This window comes from Diabrotica virgifera, chromosome 2, assembly GCF_917563875.1.
Source record: "Diabrotica virgifera virgifera chromosome 2, PGI_DIABVI_V3a".
Lineage (NCBI taxonomy): Eukaryota > Metazoa > Arthropoda > Insecta > Coleoptera > Chrysomelidae > Diabrotica > Diabrotica virgifera.
The window spans coordinates 255,217,153-255,240,734 of record NC_065444.1 but is presented as its reverse complement, the minus strand read 5'-3'; the positions used below and the strand labels follow the sequence as shown (position 1 = coordinate 255,240,734).

General features: G+C 29.2%; 1 protein-coding gene across 2 annotated transcripts in view; it reads left to right on the top strand.

Moving 5' to 3' along the window:
* LOC126880558 (apyrase) overlaps nt 1-23,372 on the top strand; it is a 220,701-nt gene extending 197,329 nt beyond the window's left edge. For both annotated transcript variants that reach the window (XM_050644493.1, XM_050644492.1), the window contains exon 9: nt 22,929-23,372. In XM_050644493.1, the coding sequence (XP_050500450.1) occupies nt 22,929-23,248 (320 nt within the window). In that variant the 3' untranslated portion in view covers nt 23,249-23,372. The remainder of the gene's footprint in view (nt 1-22,928) is intronic.
* Nucleotides 23,373-23,582: the final 210 nt, after the last annotated feature.

Genomic DNA, 23,582 nt, shown 5'->3' with positions numbered 1-23,582 from the left:
ATCCATTAGGCAATATAGGCAGTTGCCTAGGGCGGCACATTATCTGAGAGCGGCAAAAATACTGTACAAAAAATATTTGTATATAAAAATTATGGATCTGGGTTTTGTCAAAGAGTATGAAGCTCTTTCAAATTACTTTACCGCAAGGAAGCCAGAAAAAATGTGCCCAAATAAAACATATAAAGAAATAAGAAAGATAAAAAGAAAAATTCAATTTGACGAGGGGGTCGATGATGAACTAAACTTTTCGGCTAGTGATGAGATGAAAATCCACACATTCAATATATTATAATCGACACTCTGATAAGAGAACTGAATAGACCTCTGGAATCTTATCGACTTATTTATCAACGTTTCCGTGTTATTAACAGATTTGCCAAAATTAAGCAATGAAGAAATTATTAAAGAAGCGCTGAAAATCTGATACACAATAAAGACGACAGTCACTGAAGGTGGATATGAGCTATTACATCCGATTTCGTTGAACCTCCATCGATTTGCATGAAAATTGGTGAGTGGTTAGAGGATATCTCAAGGAACAAAGGTGACATGTTGTCAACTTGCGCTTTTACCCTGGGGGTGGATGCCACCCCTTCTCGGAGGTGAAAATTATTTTATTAAAAATATCCACACAATTCGATGGAGAGACAAATTCTAAGCAAAATTTGTTACATAAAGTTATTAAAATAAATCAAAACTTTTTGAGTTATTAAAGATTAAAGATTTTAATTTTCATGAGAAAAATGCATGTTTTTAACCAATTTTTCATAAATAACTCAAAAACTATATTTTACAAAATATAAGATTTTACAAAAAAGTTATTATTACCAAAATTGAAGCTAATATAAAATGAAATAAACTCCTTGCTGGAAAAACATTTCGATGTTAACTAAAATTGAGTTATATAGGTAATTGAATGTATATTTTTTTCGACGAGTACCCAAATCTAAGTATTCAAGCTTAAATAACGGGAAAATGAAGCATTTTGTAACATAACCTTATTAAAAATTTGTCAAAGTACTTAGAAATATCTATCAAATGTGCCCCCGAACAAGTTGATAGCGTTAAAATTTACGCACAGAATATTTTTCAAAATTTATCTTTTAAAAATGTGTCCAAAAAAGTTATTGTTTTTTTTTAATAACTCCGTTAATTTTTACGATATCAGGTTTGCCTAAAAACCATTAAGAGTTAATTTTGTTGGATATTAAACCACGTTGAATTTAATCTTTTAAACCCCTTACTTTTTTAAAAATAAAAGCTTAAATGGCCCCGGTTACATGGTTCCCGCAGCAAAATTTAAGCTTTAAATGTTTCTATCTCGGTTATTTTTACCTTACAGAAATAGCAAGAAGGTAAAATACTTGATACAGAAAAAACTAAAATTCGGTTATACATAAAATATATCACTGTTTACGTATATTGAGTGTTTTTGGAGTTATTATTAAACGAAAATGAAAATTACGATAATTTAAAAAATTCGGTTTTTTTAAATTATACCCTTTTTTCAAAAATATGTATTCTAAATCGGTCAAAATTGTTGAAATCATTACTTATGCTAATATAAAGAAATTATTCTAAGGATTACTTTTAATTTTAATTTTTGTGGAAATGGCTTATGTTTTATTTTTTACTTTTTCCTAAAAAGTTCTAAAGGATTCTCTTATTTTCATCATTCATCACATAATCACATGCTTGATTGTGATGCTATTAACTTATACTGGATTTCATCACACAATCAAACTTGCTTGATTGTGATGCTATTAACTTATACTGGAGCTCATTTGATACGTACTCCGAAGTACTTTGGCAAGTGCTTAGCAGGTATATTTTGTAATATGCATAGTTTTCCCGTTATTTAAGCTTAAATACTTAGATTTGAGTACTCGTCGAAAAAAAATATACATTCAATTACCCATAACTCACTTTGAATTAACATTAGTTTAGTTCTTTAAGTGAGGAGTGTATTTAGCTTTTTATTATTTTCAATTTTGGTAATAATAACTTTTTTGTAAAAGCTTATAATTTTTGAGTTATACGAGAAAAACAGCTTTAAAACATGCATTCTTTTACGAAAAAATAAAATCTTTGATCTTTAATAACTCAAAGTGTTGATTTATATTAATAACAAATTTTGCTTAGAATTTGACTCTCTATCGATTTATGGTATTATTAAAAAAAAATCACCCTCGAGAAGGGGTGGCATCATGTCACCTTTGATCCTTGACGCATCCTCTAACTACTCACCAATTTTCATGAAAATCGATGGAGGTTCAACGAAATCGGAGGTGAAAACCTTCAGGAACTGCTCTAACTGGATTGAAAGATATTTTCCCTAATTTTGACATTTATTTGCACATTTATTCGTGGATCCCAGTTGCCGACGCGACGTGTCCGCTGAAAGGTCATTTTCTAAAATGTCAAGAATTAAAAATAATTTCCCATCAAGTATGACGCAAGAAAGTGTTAATAATTTGTCGATTTTGTTAAGAAAAAAATTTTTATTTGAAAAGTCTTTTTTTTGAAAAGAAGTCTTTGATGTGATTGATCTGAAATGACAATTTTTTCTGTCATAGTTATACATACATCGTAGTCTAAATCCCTTTTTAGTGTATTCTTATTTAAATAAAAAAATCTGCAATTTTTTTCGCAAAAATGGTACATGTTTGATGGGCGGCTACTAGAGAATTGCCTAGGGCGTCAATTGACCTAAACGCGGCCCTGTGCCTTTCTATTTTTAAAAGTTTGTTAACTGTTATTTTTTTTTTGTTCATTTAGTTTTGTTTCAGTTAAAACACCTGATATTAAAGAATAATCCCGTCTATTTTCTTTGTTTAACTTAACATCAGAAAAACGTATCTTTTCTTCCACCCGTTATAAGTTCAAAAAAGAAGATTGAGTAAACCTTTGCTCAACTGTGTAAATAACAAAGAAAATATAAAACAATAAAACTAATTAGCGAAATCCGTTAGTCTGTTTTAGGTGACTGTGAGCATAGTTTTAGGTGATGCAAACTTTTGAAATTATGTTTATATTACAGAATTTATTTCGGCGAACCGATGACGGTCGCAAATTCATTGCCTTTTTCACAATCCAAACAGTACACAACGTCGCTAAAGAAGTTTTCACTTCAAAATAATAATTTACTTCATTTTTCCAAACTGTCTTTTAAAAAAACTTTTTCAAGCTGAAATCCGCAAATAAAATATTCATGATATGCTTGTAATTCCTGTAACATAATAATTACGAAAATATTATTGTACTCAGAATAATTACTTTGTACTTTTTAACAAAAGTTTAATCTTCTTCTTACATAATATATTAATTATACAAACTCAAATCGGGGAGCTGAAGATATTTACTGAGCAAATATTTAACGAATATAATAAGGCGAAAAGATTATTCGTAGCTGCTATAGTAGGAATTTAATTTGAAAAGTCGAAATTAAGTTTATGTAGTTAGAACGGATCATATTGTGTTGAAAATTTAGATTTAGAGACGACTAATTAAATATTTAATACCTGCCTAGGTTACGTTTGCTGCAAGTAAAGTAATGACAGCTTTATGTTTATAATTTACTTGAATATAAGCAACTTAATTAGGTTATAAAACAAAGAATATGATAAGTTGTCTGGAACAACAATACCGAAAATATCGAAAATAGTGCAAGAGTATGAGAGTGTTAAAAGCTTCAGAAACCACTCATCAGCGGTAAATTACTGTAAAACTGTGGAATTTTGAGAATCAACATCGATTTTAATAAAATTTGTGTTTAAGCTCTGTTGACACTTTTCTTCAAACTCTACCCTATGCCGAACTGCGCTTTTGTCCTGGGGCTGAATACAACACCATCTAGGGGATGAAAATTTTTTTAATCAAAATACAGGCGGGATGAAAAGTTCGTAGGCTAACATAGAAAGAAATTGTTTTTGATAAAATTTGATTTTATTATTTAATATATATCACCTTTGAGGGTGATACAACAATTATGACGGTCATACAACTTTTCAATACCATTTTTATAATACAATTTGTCTTTAGCCTCAAAATAAGCCTCAGTTTCGGCTATTAACTATTCATTGGTGCTAAATTTCTTTGCTGCGAGCATTCCATTGAGGCCAGCTAACAGGTAGTAGTCGTCGTGAGCCATATCTGGTGAATACGGTGGCTGCGGAGGCAATTCGAAGCCCTTTGTATGAAATTTTGCCATAATTTTCATTAATTTTTTACACGGTGCGTTGTCTTGATGAAACATCACTTTATTTTTTTCAAATTGGGCCATTTTTACACGATTTCGTTCTTTAAACGGTGCAATAACGCAGTGTAATAGTCGCTATTAATGGTTTTTTCCTTTTCAAGATAGCCGATAAATATTATACCATGCTCATCCCAAATTACTCATGCCGTAACCTTGTCAGCCGACTGTTGCGTCTTTCCATGCTTTGGAGTCGGTTCATCACGTGCTGCCCACTCAGCAGACTGTCGAATGAACTCTAGTGTGAAATGATGGAGCCACGTTTCATCCATTGTAATATATCGATGCAAAAATTCGGTTTTATTACGATTAAATAGCTTCAAATACTTCTCAGAAACACCAATTCGTTGTTGTTTTTGATCGATTGTGAGCTCTCGCGGCACCCACTTTGCACAGAGCTTTCGCATACCCAAATATTCATGCACAATATATCCATCACGTTCCTTTCATATCTTTACAGTATCAGCTTTCTTGAACAACTTCACTTTATGGTCATCCAAAATTATTTTGTTTGCTTTTTTGATGTTTTCATCGGTAACAACTTTTTTGGGGCGTCCAAAAAGGTTGTTCTCAACCTTTCTCAAGAAAATGAATTTATTCCAACTCAAAAGTCCTCACTGTATTTGTTTATAAGCCAAAACATTGTTTATAACTTTAAAACAGTGGTGAGGCCGCTTAAATAATCCGATTTTAATTCTGTAAAGTGTATTAGATAGGTAGAGAACCTCTTCATACTTAAAAAAATTAGCAAACTTCTAAATGGTCTACATTTTGTTCAGAAACATTTTAAAAAATTAAAACTTTTTTAAAAAAATTTAGAATGCAAAAAAATTATGCAAAATCTATTAGGCCGATTTTAATGAAATTTGGTGAACGGTTTACATATGTCGTAAGGAATTTTCTAAGCGAATTATGAAGGTTCTAAGTGCAACCAAAGTGGTTGAAAAACCTAGAATAAAAACAGTCTTTTTGTCCCCTTATTTTCTATTTATTGCTGTTTTGCAGAAAGGGTAATAATTTAAGACATTTTTAATCAGCCATTTATCATACAAAATTCAATTATCTTTATTTTCTTTTTCTACTAAAGAGGCACTTTGTATGCGCGTTCTCTTACAAAAAAGTTGTGAGTTCCGAAAGAAAGTTTATGTTTGTTTCATCGACTTCGAGAAGGCATTCGACCGAGTACAACATGGTACTCTTACGATTGCCTGCAGGCAGCAAGAGGTGACTACTACGATATAAGATTGCTGAAATACTTATATTACAATCAAGTAGCCTCTATCCAAATTGGAGACAGTCGTACTGGAAAACTACTCATAAAACGTGGAGTACGACAGGGTTTTGTTTTATCACCCACTTTTTTTAATCTGCACTCTGAAATATTTAGGGAGGCTTTGGATGACTGACAAGTACTCTGGGCTAATTAGCAAAATACAAGGAAAAGTTATTTACCAGCAATTTCATTGCTGGAATCGAATCATATGAGTGTATATATTAATAATATAGGTATACATAGTGTTCTACTTTTTTTTATAAACAAAATGCCGGAAAATCGTGTTCTTTTCAATTTTTGCTCTATAACTCCAAAGATTTTAACTTTACAACAAAAACACTTAAATAAAAATTCAACGTAATTAAATTTTGCATAGAGACGTGTTTTTCCCGATTTACTTCGATAAAAACTTTCCCCAGAAAATGCGGGTTTTTCCAACAAAATCTTTAATTTTCAACTAAAATTTTAGATAGGTAATTGTTTATCAGTACTTAAATAACTTGGTATTGTAAAAGTTCTTTCCATATAGTTATAACTCCAGAAGCCGATGAAAATTAGATAACCAGTTTAGCAACAATTGAATTGTTAGTTAAAAATTTACGGTCGCTATATTAACCACAATAATTATGATACATAAAAATTACTATTATTTTTGTATAAAGAGATACTGTACCTATCTAATGTATTTTACAGAATTGAAATTGGACTATTTAAGCGGCCTCAGGAATATTTTAAAATTATAAAGAATTTTTTTGCTTATAAACAAATAGAATATCTCGGCAAATATTAAATTAAATTAAATCATTGGTCTGGTAAAAAATCGGCAGGACGCTTTTAATAAAAGAAAGAACGTTTAATTCTGATTAGCGGTTCCTGAGATACAATCGGTCAAAGTTGACCGGCATTAACGGCAAAGATATAAACAATAAGATCATACTTTTTAAACCGTCACCTTTTTATTTTTGTCCTCTTTCTCCACCCCAATTTTAATATCTTTAAAATACTGATAACATGTATTATTATAATAACAATTATCGATATTACGAGTGAAAATTGCCAAAAATAGCAAAATTCCAATCAAAAATTAGGTTGGAGAAAATGTAATCTGAAAGTTCAAAATCGGTATACGTTAAAAAAATGCATTTTCTCGGCTTCCCATGGAGCAATTTTCTTCATTCTTTTTTTTTTTTCAAGTAACTCGAGAAGAGCCATATAACTAACGCATTATTAAATGTCAAACTAGCTTTGGTTCTGTTATAAAAAATTAATTTATTTGTAAGAAAAGAAAACTACATATTTTTTCCAGTTGTAGACTTTTTTAGATAAATTCACTAGAAGTTTACCTTTTAACATTAAAAACACAAATATTCTCATTTGAAAGCTGTATACAGTAGGAAAAATGAAAGAATACCCATGAACGAACATATAAACACGCTGTATTTTATATAGCGCTGTATATATACGCGCTGTACAGTGCAAGTACATGTAATAATTATTGTTACATGTGCTTGCACTGGACAATTATTTTCTTTGTGACACGGTGACAGGAAAATACAGCGTGTTTTATATGTTCGTTCATGGGTATTCTTTCATTTTTCCGACTGTAATTATTTAAACAATATTTATTTAAACAAATTAAAAATTTTTGTTATAATAAATAAATTAATTTATTATAACAAAACAAAAGCAACTTTTGACATTTAATAATGCGTTAGTTAGATGGCTCTACTCGAGTTACTAGGGAACAAAAAAAAATCTATCGTGGGTTTCGTACCCTTACAATGAAGATGTTCTTCAAAAGATAATTTCAGAACATCTGCTCATAAGTTTTATTAAGCGGAGAAGAACAGAATACTTCGGCCATATAATTCGAGGACCTAAATAGAATCTGCTTCGCTTTATAATACAAGGAAATGTGGAGGGAAAGTGATGGATTGGTCGAAAGAAACTTTCATGGCTGCGTAATATTAGACAATGGTGTGGCTCCACAGTAGAAGAATAATTTCGCGCAGCAGCCGATAGAACAAGGTTTCAGGAAATTGTAAACATGATGACAGCCAACGTCTGAATGCAGACACAGCAACTTAAGAAGAAGATATAGAGTTGATGTGTGCATTACTTAGGCCTGCCTTCGTCACTATTTCAAAAATAATCTATTTAAAGGTACTGTATCTTAGGGTGTCTTTCTATAAGTCAACCAACACTTAGTCGGTAAATTTCTGGCTGGGCTTTTCTTTATAATTTGTTGAAGTACAATTATATTATCAATAGGGGAGTGCAATTAGAACGAAAAGATACAATGTTTCGGAAAAAATCAAACAAGGTTATATTTTTCACACTTTTTTTGTTAGTTTATAAATATGTTAAAGTAAAAAGTTCTACTCACAAATTTCGCCGCTAATTGTTTAAACAATAACAATTATTTTGTATAAATAATGTTAAGAATATGGATGAATTCAACATTTAATTTTGATAAAAAAATGTTTTTATTTTAGTTTTGATTATGCTGAACTCGAATCTGACATTACAATTTGCAAATTCAAAATGGCGGATTCAAAATAGCGGATTTTTCCTAAAAATCCTTAAAAAGCAGCTGTAAAATCCGATTTTTTTTATAAAACGCGTTTGTTTACATATATGTGGATATTTTTGAGAGGTTGCTAAACCTGAATAAAATTTTGATAATTTAAATTATAAAATGGCAGATCCAAAATGGCGGATAACTTAAAAAATAGTTGTAAAATCATAATTTCTCTACAAAATGTATTTATTTCTACATATATTTATTTTTGAGAGCTTTCAAAAACCTAACTTAAATGTTATCATTATAAACTATAAAATGGCGGATCCAAAATGGCGGATATTTAAATGAAAAACAAGTAGAATCCAATCAAACAAATATGGAATTTCATTCTTAAAAAAAAAGATAAACAAATCATTTTCACAATAATATTAAAAATTAAAATGTATTAGAAAGAAAGAACAAATTATTCAAAATCTATCTCTTCAATATTCAAAAAATTGTTGCAATGGGATCATAAATAAAAAAAGTTATTCTTAGTAAAAAGCTCTGCATATTCTAAAACTTGCAATCATAAAATATAAATTTTTATCAATTTTGTACAAGATATGTCATTAAATAAAAATTTCAGTTAGGAGTAAAATACCTATATTTTTCATAATACTGAAAATTGTTATTATGGAAAGTGGTTCAGAATTAAAAACGATGTGTCAATATGCAATTACACTTTTATGCAATTTTTTTACATAATACCTCGTATAATATTGATAAAATATAATATTTTATATCTGCATATTAAGTGTTAAACCATGCACAGCTATTTATGACGAATAAATTTCTTCATAAAATTAATAATAAATCAGTTATCATAAATAATAAGTGAAAATTTAATGATGTTTGGTATAATTAATTTGAAACAATATTTAAAAAAAAACAAATTTTCGATTAGAAGGATATAATTACATATTGGAACATAGTTTTTAATTCCAAGCAACTTTCCTTTATAAAAATTTTCGATATTGTGAAATATAAAGGTACTTTACTCTTGAGTGAAATTCATATTTTTTGACGTACCTCGTACAAAATTAACAATATTTGATATTTGATGTTTGCATCTTATGTTCTATACGATGCAAAGTATTTTATAAAGAATAACTTTTTTTCGTAAAACTGATATTAAAAAAGTTATCAATAGGTTCCAAGTTACGCAGACATACTGTATAAGAGGTAAAAAAATGTTTAGTTGAACATTTATTATTGTTGAAGCTTAATATTAAATATATTTTAGGTAAGTTTTACAGAAAAAAGTTTTGATCACTCTGTATGTACATTTTTTCAGCTGGTAATTTTCGGTTTTTGTGTTACATTTTTGTTATATTTCTTAGTTTTCTCAAAAAGAAATTGTTTATTTCATTTTTAAACTAAAATAATTAAATGTTTTTTAAAGATTACATCCTAAGCTTTAAAAAAATATCAAAAAAATTGTATTAGATTTATTCGAGTAATACCGTCTTAAATTGGTGGGAATTCTGTAAAACTACGAAGTTTTCAAAAATTACATTTTTTGAGACAGCGTATTATTTGAATTAAATTTTTGAGATTTTTTTAATTAAACATCATTTAGTAAGATGATTGAGAGGTAAGTTGTGCAAATTTGAGAGCTTTATAAGTAAAATTGTATTAGTTACACATTTTTAAATCATTTTTAAACAAAATTCATGTAAGTCTCACTTTCCGCCCACACTGTACTTATGTCCATACATTTTATTTCTTTTTATTACAACCATAAGATAGCTTATTTCATCTTCTTTCATGTTCAATTTGTAAAATTTCTTTTGATCTATTAGTTAAAGAATTACATTAAAAAAACTCAACCGTGCACTTCTTCAAACACTAGTTTACAGTGCGCCAATGTGTGTGAGAAGGGTGACTTTAGCGTTATAAATAAAAAATTACAGAAGCTAGAGATTTAATTTTAGAAAAATCTTTATATAAGTTTTTTTTGTAAAATTTTCTGAATTTTTCAATGGTCAAGTCAGTTTTTTTTCTAAATATTATATTTTCGGAGTTATTTAAAAAAAACATCTAACTTCGCTGTTCATTTGTTTAATAAAAAATGAAGCACCCACTTCTCGAGTAGAACTTTTTTATATGTTGTTTATTAAACATTTCTTAATGAAATTACAAAAAGTTTTATCTTGTTTGATTTTTTCCGAAGTGAAAATCTAAATGCACTCCCCTACAACACAAGATCTGCCAGCTTTACATGATCATTTGCTTGTTTGAAAGTTTTTTACATAATATTTTTCTAATTTATTATGGATGAGTACAGTTACTCCCCGTTTGGTTTTATTACTGTTTATTAAACTCCTGTATCTGTATATCGTTAGCTTTACCCCTTTGCGTTTTTCTTCATTTCCGTAAGTACACAGATATCGATTTCCCTTTTTTTTTAAGTTTCGATAATACTTTCTTTTGTTTATTTCTGATACCTTGCACGTTCGATGTCATTATTTCGAAGCGGATTATCGAAATTTTTAGCATATTTAAAGCGTTGCCCGAATGACGATTTGCTAGCACGTCGATCCAACCCACAGAATAAAAGGACTAGAATTTTTGTTCAGGATTTTTCCCTTATAACTAAAGAATTATTTTAAATAGGGTAAACCTGAAGTTTTTCTGAATTATTAAAACCATAGCCACAAACTAGCCAAATTCATTTTGACAACGGTACCTTAATCCTAATAAAATTACCTATAATAAGTTAGCATCCTTAACTTTAACTTAGTTACATCATTTGTTTATTTTCTCTGCTAGTTTAATAAACTTATTAAAAAGTTTGGGTTTGCGTTTCATTTAAGTCGACGTACCCTCACGAAATTTTAAGTAATACATTTGTGTTAGAGTAATGAAGTTTTGTATTTGCAAGTCAAAATTTCAAAAGTATATTTTCTACAGCCATTTGCACTTTTCACACTTAAGCTGTAGGCTCTTTGCGTGGATGGGTTTAGTTTGAGAACTTAAGAAGTTGTGAATAAGGGTTTATGTTTGCAACATCAACAGCAATGTTTCAAGAAGTTTATGCTATTTCCTTGTTTATTTCTCTAGAGGCTTCTAATATCAACCCTAAACTACACAGCTGGATGAAAAAAATAATACAAACGTGTGAAGTGTTTGTTTTTAGTAGTTTGTTGTAGCTTTTGAAATTTTATAGAATATTGTAAAAAAGAATATTTACCCCTTTACCTTTACCAATTTACCCCTGGTGAGCTGCTCCCCTCCACTTAAAGTAATTAAAAACAAATAGCGCTGATTTACGAGCTGCTTATGAGCTTTCATATAGAGCTAATTAAAAATTTTGAGCTCGTTTAATAAATGGGGCGGAATTTATTACTTTAGTGGGAGGGGTAATGACTCAGCCTCAGCTCAGCTTAAAAATAGAGTTATTGAATCGATCTTTGCGGCAGAATCACGAGCCATTTATAAGCTTTCGTAGTTATACAGTTTCGATTTTGAGCCCATCCTCTTAACCCCAAACAACCCTTTAATTGATTCAACTCAAGAGAAAAATTTTGAGAAATATTAAAATATATGTTATCGCGAATATAATTCGTATAGCGTATAACTAAATCTAAGAATAAACTCCGAATAAAATACGAGCCTTTCGATTATTGAGCTACAACCCCTTCGCAAAAAACCTCCTCATATTCCTGTTTTAAGAGAGAATAGTACTTAAAATGAATAAAATCAATTATTTTCCGACTACATATCGCTTACTAATTTATGAGCTTGCAAAATACGTGCATTTCGATTATTTAATTGCAATTTATTTTCTGTAGTGCGGTCACTGAAGGTAAAAATCAGCTATTACCTATGATTTCGGTGAGCCTCCATTGATTTTCACGAAAATTGGTGTGATTAGAGGATACCCCAAGAAACAAAAATTACATGGTGCCAACTTGCCCTTTTACCCTGGGAGTAGATGTCACTCCTTCTCGGGGGTCAAAAGTACTTTGTTAAAAATAACCAGATTTCCATAGAGGGATAAATTTTAAACAAATTTGATATATTAACCCTCGTACAGCGGTGCTTAGATTCTTACGTAAACAACGGCGCGGGGTGCATTTGCACCCCATCTGTATATCCATTTTTTTATATCTGAACGTCGGGGAAATTAATTTGAAAGATAATTAGGACTTATTTATTATTGTATGAAACATATTTTTACAAAAAAGTACTAATTTTTTCTTAAAAAAAAAAAAATTATTATAGTTGCAAGACAAACACATGAAATTTTTCACAGAATAAGCAATACGAAGTTTTTACACACAATACAGTTATGCCGGGACTATCTGTTTTTTTCTCTGACCTAAGTAACACCGATCTTGTCCCGTAGCACTGTTAGCTCCAGGTGGAACACCAGGAACGTCCAATTCAGGATGTGAAATTTTCATGATTTGCACCCTACAGTCATTTTTCCAAACAAGCACCTAAACGCAAAGAGTTTTAAATGCTGTAATGGGTGGAATACGTTTAGAATTGAATTTAATACGAATAAAAAAATGGACAAAAATAAAAAAAAAATTACTAAAAAAGATAGGTGAGAAAAACGAGGTCTGGGGTACACCTGCACCCCGCACCGCCTTACGAGGGTTAAGATGCTAAAATAAATCAATACTTTTTAATTTCTTTGGGTTTGGCGTTTTGAGTAAAAATCAAAGATTTTAAAATTTTTAGAACTTTGACATTTAAAAATCCTAACTAAACAAAACTATCAAAAATTTTGTTGTAAGTCATTGCTCATATTGTCATCACCATGACAAGGCGAAAATTAAGGATATTTGATTATATGAATAAAGGTGTGGCAAAAAACCCATTGAAAGTGTGCGAAAGAGTAAATCCCAGTTAAAATACATTGTTACTTCACGCACACTTTAAACCATTCACGCACTGCTATCTATAATGACAGTTTTCACAAACTAAAAACTTATACATAATAGGACATAGAGTAGATAAAATTGTTTAAATAATTTCTGCCCAAAAATTCCGCTAGGCACCCTTCAGATTTGTTTAAAGAGGACATTTTTGAATAGGAATCCACAAAAAAAACCGAATCAGAAATTTTTTCAGACGGGAGCGGTCTCACCACATGGATTATGAGCCCTCGAATAAAATCCAAGAACTTGTATGTATATCCGGAGGCGAGTGTCACGACACACAAAAAAACAAAACAAAAATATCTCGCGATGTCTTTTCATTTAGAAATATGTCATTTATTATGAACTATACTTAATCCCCCGTAAATAAAATATTTTTCTCATCTTTTTTGTTTATTAACTAAAATTAAGTCAACGGAGCAAATCAAGTGGTGCTTTAAGCTCAGAAATATTTTATACTGTGCCTTTATTATTTATCGATCAAGTTATAAATTTCTCCCATCGTCTCTTTTATTGCAATTGATTGACACTTTCAGTGCACTTCCCTGTCAGTAGTTGAGTTTATATTTCAATATAAATTATAGAGGGAAAAGAGAAGACGTATTTTTATTTTAAAAGAATCACAAACATATTAAATATTATGTTTGTATAGAATTAAGCCGCAATTATTGGTGTATTGAAAATTACATTTTTAAATAATAGGGGAGTGCATATAGATTTTCACTTCGGAAAAATCAATAATTTGAAGAAATGTTTAATAAACAACATGTCACAAAGTTTTACTCGAGAAGTGGGTGCTTCATTTTTTATTAAACAAATGAACTACGAAATTAGATGTTTTTTTAAATAACTCCGAAAATATAAATTTTAGAAAAAACTGACTTACCATTGAAAAATTCAAAAAATTTTACAAAAAAAACCTTATATAAAGAATTTTCTAAAATTAAATCTGTATCTTCTATAATTTTTTATTTATAACGCTAAAGTCACCCTTCTCACAAACATTGGCGCACTGTAAACTAACGTACGGCGAAGTGCACGGTTGAGTTATTTAAATGTAATTCTTTAACTAATTAAGAATAATTAAGCTATCTTATGGTTATAACAGAAAGAAAAAAATGTATGGGCATAAGTACGGTGTGGGCGGAAAGTGAGCCTTACATGAATTCTGTTTAAAAATGATTTAAAAATGTGTAACTAATACAATTTTTCTTACAAAACTCTCAATTTTGCACAACTTACCTTTGAAGCATCTTACTAAAGGATGTTTCATTCAAAAAAAATCTCAATTCAAATGATATGACGTCTCAAAAATTGTAATTTTTGAAATCTTCGTAGTTTTTTAGAATTACCACCATTTTAAGACGGTATTACTCAAGTTTGAACAGATCTATTAAAGTTTTCTTTTAAAGCTTAGAATACAATCTTTAAAATACACTAAATTATTATACCTTGGAATGAAACAAACCATTTCTTTTTAAGAAAATTCAGAAAGATAACAAAATGTAATACAAAAACCGAAAATTACCAGCTAAAAAAATATTTATACAAAGTGATCAAAACCATTTTCTGTAAAACTTACCTAAAATACATTTGATAATAAGCTTCAACAATAAGTAGATCATGGATGTTTCCCGAAGCATCTACATAAAATCGGAGTTCTCCCAACAGACAGATGTGACTGTGGCACTAGCATAGCTAATCTAAATCATATATTTTTTAACTGTCCCTTAAATCTCAATGCAAGTATGTGGCTGCTACAAGAATTGCTGAAAGCAGGTTTAAGTACTCCCCTAGACTTAAATATGCTATTAAGTGTGGATAACATTAAAATTTTTAAACTAATTATGACATTTCTTCAAAAAATTAAATTAAAAGTGTGAATGTAAAACTAATCGTTTGAATGAATAGGTATTTCTTTTGTATTATGTAATGTATGAATGAGATATTTACTGTAATTATTTATATTATTTTGTTTTAACTATTTAGAATGGGAAATAAGCCACAATATTATTAAAGTGATTTTTATTAACGCAACTCATAAATATTGGCAATATCATTTTAAAGTCTTCTACTTTAAAATGTATTATATGTATCTGAATTGCCGATATAAATGAGTCAAATTAAATAAATTATTAGAAGAATTTTTTTACTAAGCAACAACATTTTTGTTTATGTTAATAGTATTTTGTATTTTGACAACGGCACCCGATTTGGGCGTCGAAACGTTAATAAAAATCATTTTTTAATAATATTGTGGCTTATTTCCCATTCTAAATAGTTAAAATTGTAAAAATGCCACAAGAAAATAGCTTCAGAACAATATTATTTTGTAACCTATGTATGTTTTAGTTCTTACCGTAGTGAAAAAAAAATTAACATAGTTGTATTTATTAACATAGTACGTAGGCATTTTTATTTGTAAGCTTTATTTTTTTTATTTTTTATTTTTAAGTGTATACTGGACAATTTTATACTTATGAACGAAGAATAATAATTTTATATGTAGTTACGTGGCTAAAGGTTCTGAACCAAGGCCAGAATAAAATTAAAAAAAAAAGCTTCAACAATAATAAATGTTCAGCAAAAAAAATTCTTTTAGCTCTTATACAGTATGTCTGCGTAACTTGGAACCTATTGATAACTTTTTTATTATCAGTTTTACGAAAAAAAGTTATTCTTTATAAAATATTCTGCATCGTATATAATGTAAGATGCAATCATCAAATATCAAATTTAATTAATTTTATATGAGGTATGTCAAAAAATATGAATTTCACTCAAGAGTAAAGTACCTTTACATTTCACAATATCAAAAATTTTTATTAATAAAAGTTGTTTGTAATTAAAAAATTTGTTTTATTTTTCAATAATATCCTTCTAGTTAAAACATTGTGAATAATAAAGGCACTTAACTCCTAAGAAAAACTCATATTTTTTACACACCTCGTATAAAATTTAAAAGTTTGATATCTGATGATTGTTTCTTAGATTTTAGACCAGGGAGAGCATTTTATGAAAAATAACTTTTTTTCGTAAAAGTCATAATAAAATAGTTATCATAATTGCAATAAACTGATGATGAGTATCGGTAATTTGAGAAAAAATTGAAATTTTGTTTTCGATTAGAATGATGTAATTGTATATTTAGATATAGTTTCTAATTTCAAACAACTTTTCATAATAGCATTTTTTGATATTCTGGAATATAAAGGTACTTTACTCTTTAACGAAATTCATATTTTTGATATTACTCGTATAAAATTGATATAATTAGCGGCCAAATTTGCGAGTAGAACTTTTTATTTTAACATGTATATAAACTAACAAAAAAAGTTTTAGAAAAATATAAGCTTGTTTGAATTATACCGAAACAATGCATGCTTTCGTTCTAATTGCACTCCCCTATAAGAGAGTAGTCGCAAAGTCTTGGTACAATGCTATTTAAATACATTCGTTTTTTTCGAATCCTGAGAAAACTAATATATATTTTTGAAAAATTTAAACACAGAATGAAAGATAACATTATTACCGAGTGCAGAAAGTCCCTTAGAATAAAGAAAAAGTTTCTTTTGAATGAAATATTTACAATTAAAACCACACTACACTTTCTCTTTTTTTTTCACCCTGTAACTTATTAAAATAAACATTATATAAGGTTTCGGCCCTCGGTAATAATGTAATCTTTCATTCTGCGTTTAAATTTTTTAAAAGTACTTATTAGTTTTCTCAGTGTTAGGAAAAAATTGATGCATTTAAATAGCATTGGATTAATATTTTGCGCTTAGCACCTTAACTAATACTTGACGTTTCGATTAGGACTCCGGAAACCGTTCTAAAAAAACGAATATTTTAAAAAACTTTGGGAAGATGAATAACCTAGTTATTAGTAGGTTGTGTCTTTTCAAAATTTACATACTGTATAATATATCTTATAGACCACTAGTCCATTAAAATGTTACATTTAGGGTTGCATTTCTTAGAGGAGCCAATTTTATTTTTTTTAAAGTGTAGAGGGGTTCAGTAGAAGCTTCATTTCAAGTTTTTGGGGTCGCCACGCTTGTCCCCCGGCCGCCATATTGGAAAAAGGGGTGCAAAGGGCTTTCGCACTGTATCTCCTAAACTATCAATCCTACAGAAAATTCAGTTACACATAAAATGTAGCAAATTAAATTTTATACAATTTTATATCTATTATATATTATTTATATTATTATATATTATTTATATTATACTATTTATATTATTTCATATACTGTCGGTTCGCTAAACTCAGACACAACTGGCAAGTGATTTTAGTCAATAATCAAAAAAAAATAGTTACTAATTAGTTAATAATTACTAAATAATTAGTAATTTTGCCAATTTTGGCAAAATTCGTAAAAAACAAAAAATTACCTACTAAAATCACTAGCCAGTTGTGTCGAGTTTAGCGAACCGACTATACCGGGTGTCCAGAAACTCTACCGACAAACGAAGACAGGAGATTCCTCAGATAATTTTAAGAGAATTTAACCACATTCACCTAGTCCGAAAATGCTTCCTAAGGGAGCTAGAGCTCTTTGAAGATGGCGCCTTGTAATTAGTTTTTCTTAAATACCTCCAGAACGCTTTTAGTTAGAAAAAACGAAAATTGGTACACATATTTATCTTCCAGAGATAAATCGATTCCATCTATAGTGACTTTGGGTGGTGGTTTTGGGTGGGGCAACGGTTATTTTATCGCATAACATTTTTGTCTTTAACTTTTAAGCACTTTGGATACTAGATTATTAAATTGTGAGGTATTCTAGTACTAAAAGGTACTCTTGCTTAAAGTCGGTAGGACACACCGTTTTCTAGAATAATCGATTTAAAAATTTTTCGTTTCCTGAATTTGAAAAAAATTTTGAAAATTAAAAAAAAACGGTGTATTTAACAACTTCAAGCAAGAGTAACTTTTAATACTAGAATACCTCATAATTTAATAATCTAATGTCAAAAATCCTTAAAAATTAAAGACAACAAAGGTATGCGATAAAATAATCGTTGATCTACCCAAAACGGACGCATATGACCGGTACTAGAAATTCACAATTAATAAAATCGATTCATCTCTGGAATATAAATAAATGTACCAATTTTGGTTTTTCTAAATAGTTTTTTTTTATTGAATTTTTTTTTTTTTGATATTCAAACAACGAAAAATTTTCAAATCGATTTTTCTAGAAAACGGTGTATCCTATCGACTTAAAGTAAGAATACCTTTTAGTACTATAATGCCTTACATTTTAATAATCCAGACTCAAAAGTGCTTAAAAATTGAAAACAAAAAAGGTATGCGAGAATATAACTGATGCCCTACCCAAACGGACGCCTATGACCGGTACTAGAAATTTGCAATTAATGAAATCGAATGATATCCCTGGAAGATAAATATGTGTACCAATTTTCGTTCTTCTAAATAGAAGCGTTCTGGAGATATTTAAGATAAACTAATTACCAGACGCCATCTTCAAATAGCTCTAGCTCCTTTAGGAAGCATTTTCGGACTAGATGAATTGGGTTAAATTGTCTTAGAATTATCTGAGGAACCTCCTGTCTTCGTTTGTCGGTAGAGTTTCTGAACACCCTGTATTTTAATTTCATAACAAATGGAAGAGTCCATTTATCATAAAGGGTAGGCCGTATACTCGTAAATATATACCTACTTAATAAATTATTGCTTTTAAAATATACTCAAATTGTATTTTTGAACATCTTATTTATTTTATATAATAATTAAATTCACTATCAAATGTCATTGATGTTTTATTAATACTTAATTTAAAGTTTAGTTTGACATTCACGAAGTGTCAAACTCAAATGTAAATAAACTATACTTTGCTGAACAAATTGAGATTAAATAATAATTCAAAATAACCAAATATTGTTAAAATTATTCAAATTCATTAATTACAAACGTCACATAATATAGGTACCTTGTTGTGCATTACGTCAATGGTTTTTAATTTCAAAAATAATTTATATAGGTACAATATATAACCTGAATTTACAAATAAATTATAGGAATAAACGGTTTACTTACACAAGATTCGATATTTGATGTAAGATGTAAGAAGGTAGGTAATAAATTGATTTTTTTATAGTCACACAAAAATAAGACAGCGTTCAATGTTCAATTCTGGAAGAGAAATGTCAAACATTTGTAAAACTACTAGATAATTATTACTAGTCTACTCGTAACTTATTGAGTTTGATGTTTAGCTTTTTGAAAAGTAGCCTACTTCCTAACCAACCATTTGAGCTGACGTTTAGGTCGGTAGGAAATAACCGGATTGTGACGTCACATTTTAGATTTTGAGGTCGATTATCTCAAAGACTGTTAAAGATATCGAAATGCCGTTTTCAGATTTGGATTCAGAAGACAAAACTACATATGAATTAATTGTTTTTGTCTTTGGTTTTATATCATATTTACTGTATATTGTCGATTTATCAAATTTTAGTAAATTGTAGTTGTTATTTTTGTTATTTGATGTTGATATTATTTTTATTTTGACTGTATGTAAGCTTTTCCATAAAATTGTAAAAATTTTCAGTAACAATAAAGCATATTTCTATTCGATGCTATTCTATATATGCTTAGGGTTATAAGTTTACAGTGAGGAGAAAGGTCAAAAACAGATTAACAATAGCATAGGAATGTTAAAATCATATTAAATTGTATGAATAAAAAATATATATATATATAGATAGAAAAGTAAGCCTAACTTTTGTTTTTATTTTATCCCTATGAGTATTCGCGAATCTGGTCAAGTTTGGAGCGCTGTAAAACCTATATAAATAAACAGAATTAAACAACTTCATAGTGAAAATTGTTCGCTGAAAAACCCTCTACAAAATTACTATATTGTTATTTTATTCTAAAATGAACTGAAAAAAAGTTATAACCGCCAACAGGAAACTTGTTAAAAATTTTGTTTATATCTTTTTTGTTGATCACTTGACGATAAAAAGTAATAGAACCAAAATTGTAGAATATATAATTTACTATATTTTATGTTTAATTAAATTTTCCGTAGGTTTGGTAGTTTACGAGATATAGCGCGAAACCCCTTTGCACTCCATTTCCAAGATGGCGGCCATGGGACAAGGGTGGCGACCCCAGAAACTTAAACTTAAGCTTCTACTCACCTCCTCTAAATAATAAAGAAATAAAATTGACTCCTCTAACAAATGCAAGGTATGGCTTAAAAATGTAACATTTTAATGGACTACACAGCATGTGTAAGGTTGAAAAAATCATGGTGAATGCTATGACCAAAAAAAAAACAACAATACCTTGCAATATCTTTTCATTCATAAATATGTCATTTATTATTATTTATAGTTAATCCCCCGTTAGTGAAATATTTTTCTCATCATTTTGTTGTTTATTTGCTAAAATTATGGACAACGGAGCAGATCAATTTGAGGCAAAATAAATATTGTATTCTGTGCATTTCATATTTATTAATCAATAAATAAGAAATGCACAGTATACGATATTTGTGATATAAAATAGCTATAAACTTATATCATCTCTTTTATTGCAATTGATTAAGAGTTTCAGTGCACTTCACTGTAAAGTATGTAGTTGAGTTTTTATTTCAAAATAAATAATAGAGGGAAAAGAGAAGACGTATTTTTATTTTAAATAATCACAACCATACTAAATATTACGTTTATATGGAATTAAACCACAATTATTTGTATAATGAAAATTACATTTTTAAATAACTAATATTTGAGGTTTTGATTTTCACTCCTGAAATCGTTCTCAAAAAGATTATTTTTAAAAATTTTGCGAAGATGTCTAACCTAGTTATTATTAGTGTTTTTCCAAGTTGACATACCTACTTGGCCTAGATCTTATAGGCAACAGCATGTGTATAATTGAAAAAATCTGAGGCTGGTGTTATTACCCTAGAAATATCAAATCTGACTTTTCTGTGTAATTTTGTGTTATTTGTTTGTGTAATCTCTACGTCCATCAAGTTAGCAGAACAAAGTCAGCAGAACACAGTTATTCTTTTACCATAATTAAGTGTGAGTTAAATGCAAATTTAATGTTCCAAGAAAAAATTTATTGCTCTTTTTCTAAAAAGTTGTCGCATGTTCTGCCAACTTGATAATTAAGCTAGCAGAACAGTAGTTCAAAAATTTGATAAATCACTTATAATTAAATGCCATAATATTCTCTGAATTAAATGCAAATTTAATGTTCCTAGAAAAAATTTATTGCTCTTCTTTTTTAAAAGTTATCGCATGTTCTGCTAACTTGATAATTAAGCTAACAGAACAGTAGTTCAAAAATTTGATAAATCATTTATAATTGAATGCCAAAGTATTCTCTGAATTAAATGCAAAATTAATGTTCCTAGAAAAAAGTTAATTCTCTTCTTTTTTAAAAGTTATTGCATGTTCTGCTAACTTGATAATCAAGCTAGGAGAACAGTAGTTCAAAAATTGATAAATCATTTATAATTGAATGCCAAAATATTATCTGAATTAAATGCAAATTTAATGTTCCAAAAAAAATTTATTGCTCTTCTTCTTTAAAATCTATCGCATGTTCTGCTAACTTGATAATCAAGCTAACAGAACAGTATTTCAGAAATTGATAAATCATTTATAATTGAATGACAAAGTATTCTCTGAATTAAATGCAAATTTAATGTTCCTAAAAAAAATTTATTGCTCTTCTTTTTTAAAAGTTATCGCATGTTCTGCTAACTTAATCAAGCTAGCAGAACAGTAGTTCAAAAATTTGATAAATCATTTATAATTGAATGCCAAATTATTCTCTGAATTAAATGAAAATTTGATGTTCCAAAAAAAATTTATTGCTCATCTTCTTTAAAAGTTATCGCATGTTCTGCCAACTTGATAATCAAGCTAGCAGAACAGTAGTTCAAAAATTGATAAATAATTATTTATAATTGAATGCCAAAGTATTCTCTGAATTAAATGCAAATGTAATGTTCCTAGAAAAAATGTATTGCTCTTCTTCTTTAAAAGTTATCGCATGTTCTGCTAACTTGATAATCAAGCTAGCAGAACAGTAGTTCAAAAATTTGATAAATAATTTATAATTGAATGCCAAAGTATTCTCTGAATTAAATGCAAATTTAATGTTCCAAAAAAATGTATTTCTCTTCTTCTTTAAAAGTTATCGCATGTTCTGCTAACTTGATAATCAAGCTAACAGAACAGTAGTTCAAAAATTCCTAAAAGATATTTAATTGAAAATTTATTGGACCATTTTCCTGGTAACACCTCCATGGCTTCTAAAAATTGCAAGCCAGATGGATGCTGAAGCGAAGAAGACAAGAGGGAATTCAAAAACTCACAATTCACCGACCCCGTCTGTTCAGCTGGTAAATTCCAACGGAAATTCCTTCGCTTCAGCATCCATCTGGCTTGCAATTTTTAGAAGTCATGGAGGTGTTACCAGGAAAATATTCCAATAAGTTTTCAATTAAATATCTTCTAGGATAATATCTCTATAAGGTTGAAAACTTTAAAACTTTGACTTTCAGTGGCCAGATGTCGTTAGACACCTACTCCATGAACGTCAGTTGCAATGCGGGTTTACGCTCTCGGAGTTTCGTCACTTGGAGCAGAGAGCAGCAAACCTATGCCTCTCTGATAATGACTCCAAATAGAGTCGAAAATCGTTGATTTAGAGTGCTGGTTTGTGCTCTCTGTTCTAAGTGAAAAATAAGACAGTTTTGCCTTCGCATTGCAACTGAATAAAAATGGTATACATTTTTATTTCATTTAATAATTACAGAATTTATTAATAAATCCATAGAAACATGTTAAAGGAACAAATAGATTCTTGCTAATGTTGTTTGCATTCTCATACACATACATAGATTATCTTAATAATATATTTTTATTTCCTCTATTTTCTAGGTATAATAGTAGAATACGACTTCGCAAAACCAGAAGGTGAAAGGGTCATTTCCCTAAAGGCGAGATGTCACAATTGTACTGTTCCTGTATACGAAGACGTTGAGATGGACAAACTGTACAACTTGGCTATGAACTCATATATGGCTGAAGGTGGTGATGGTTTCGACATCATAGGAAAAAATTTGATTAATAAAAAGAAAGGACTAGTAGATGTAGATGTTTTTGTAGACTACATTGCTCATAGATCACCAATTTTCGAAGAAGAAGGGGGCAGAATTATTTTACATAATGCCGAAAATTCATACGTTATTCGGAGATAATTTTGTTGTTTGAAAAATTGTAGTTTAAAAATGATAAATAAATAAATGACATGCTGCCAAAAAATAGCCTTAGAACAACAATTATTAAGTTAATAGATAATATATAATATATTTTTTAAATAGATTATAATGTTTTTATTTATCATTATTCGGTAATTTTCCAATTCAGAAGTAGTTCAGAAAGCTTCTTGGATAGATATAGGTCTAAGCTCTTTCTTGGTTCTACTAATTTCTTAGTTCTCTCAAAATCATGTTTGCCCTAAATTTTGGTCACTTCTTCTACCTCGTTAGCCAATGCTGCAAATACTATCAACGCATGTTTATATTATACCAA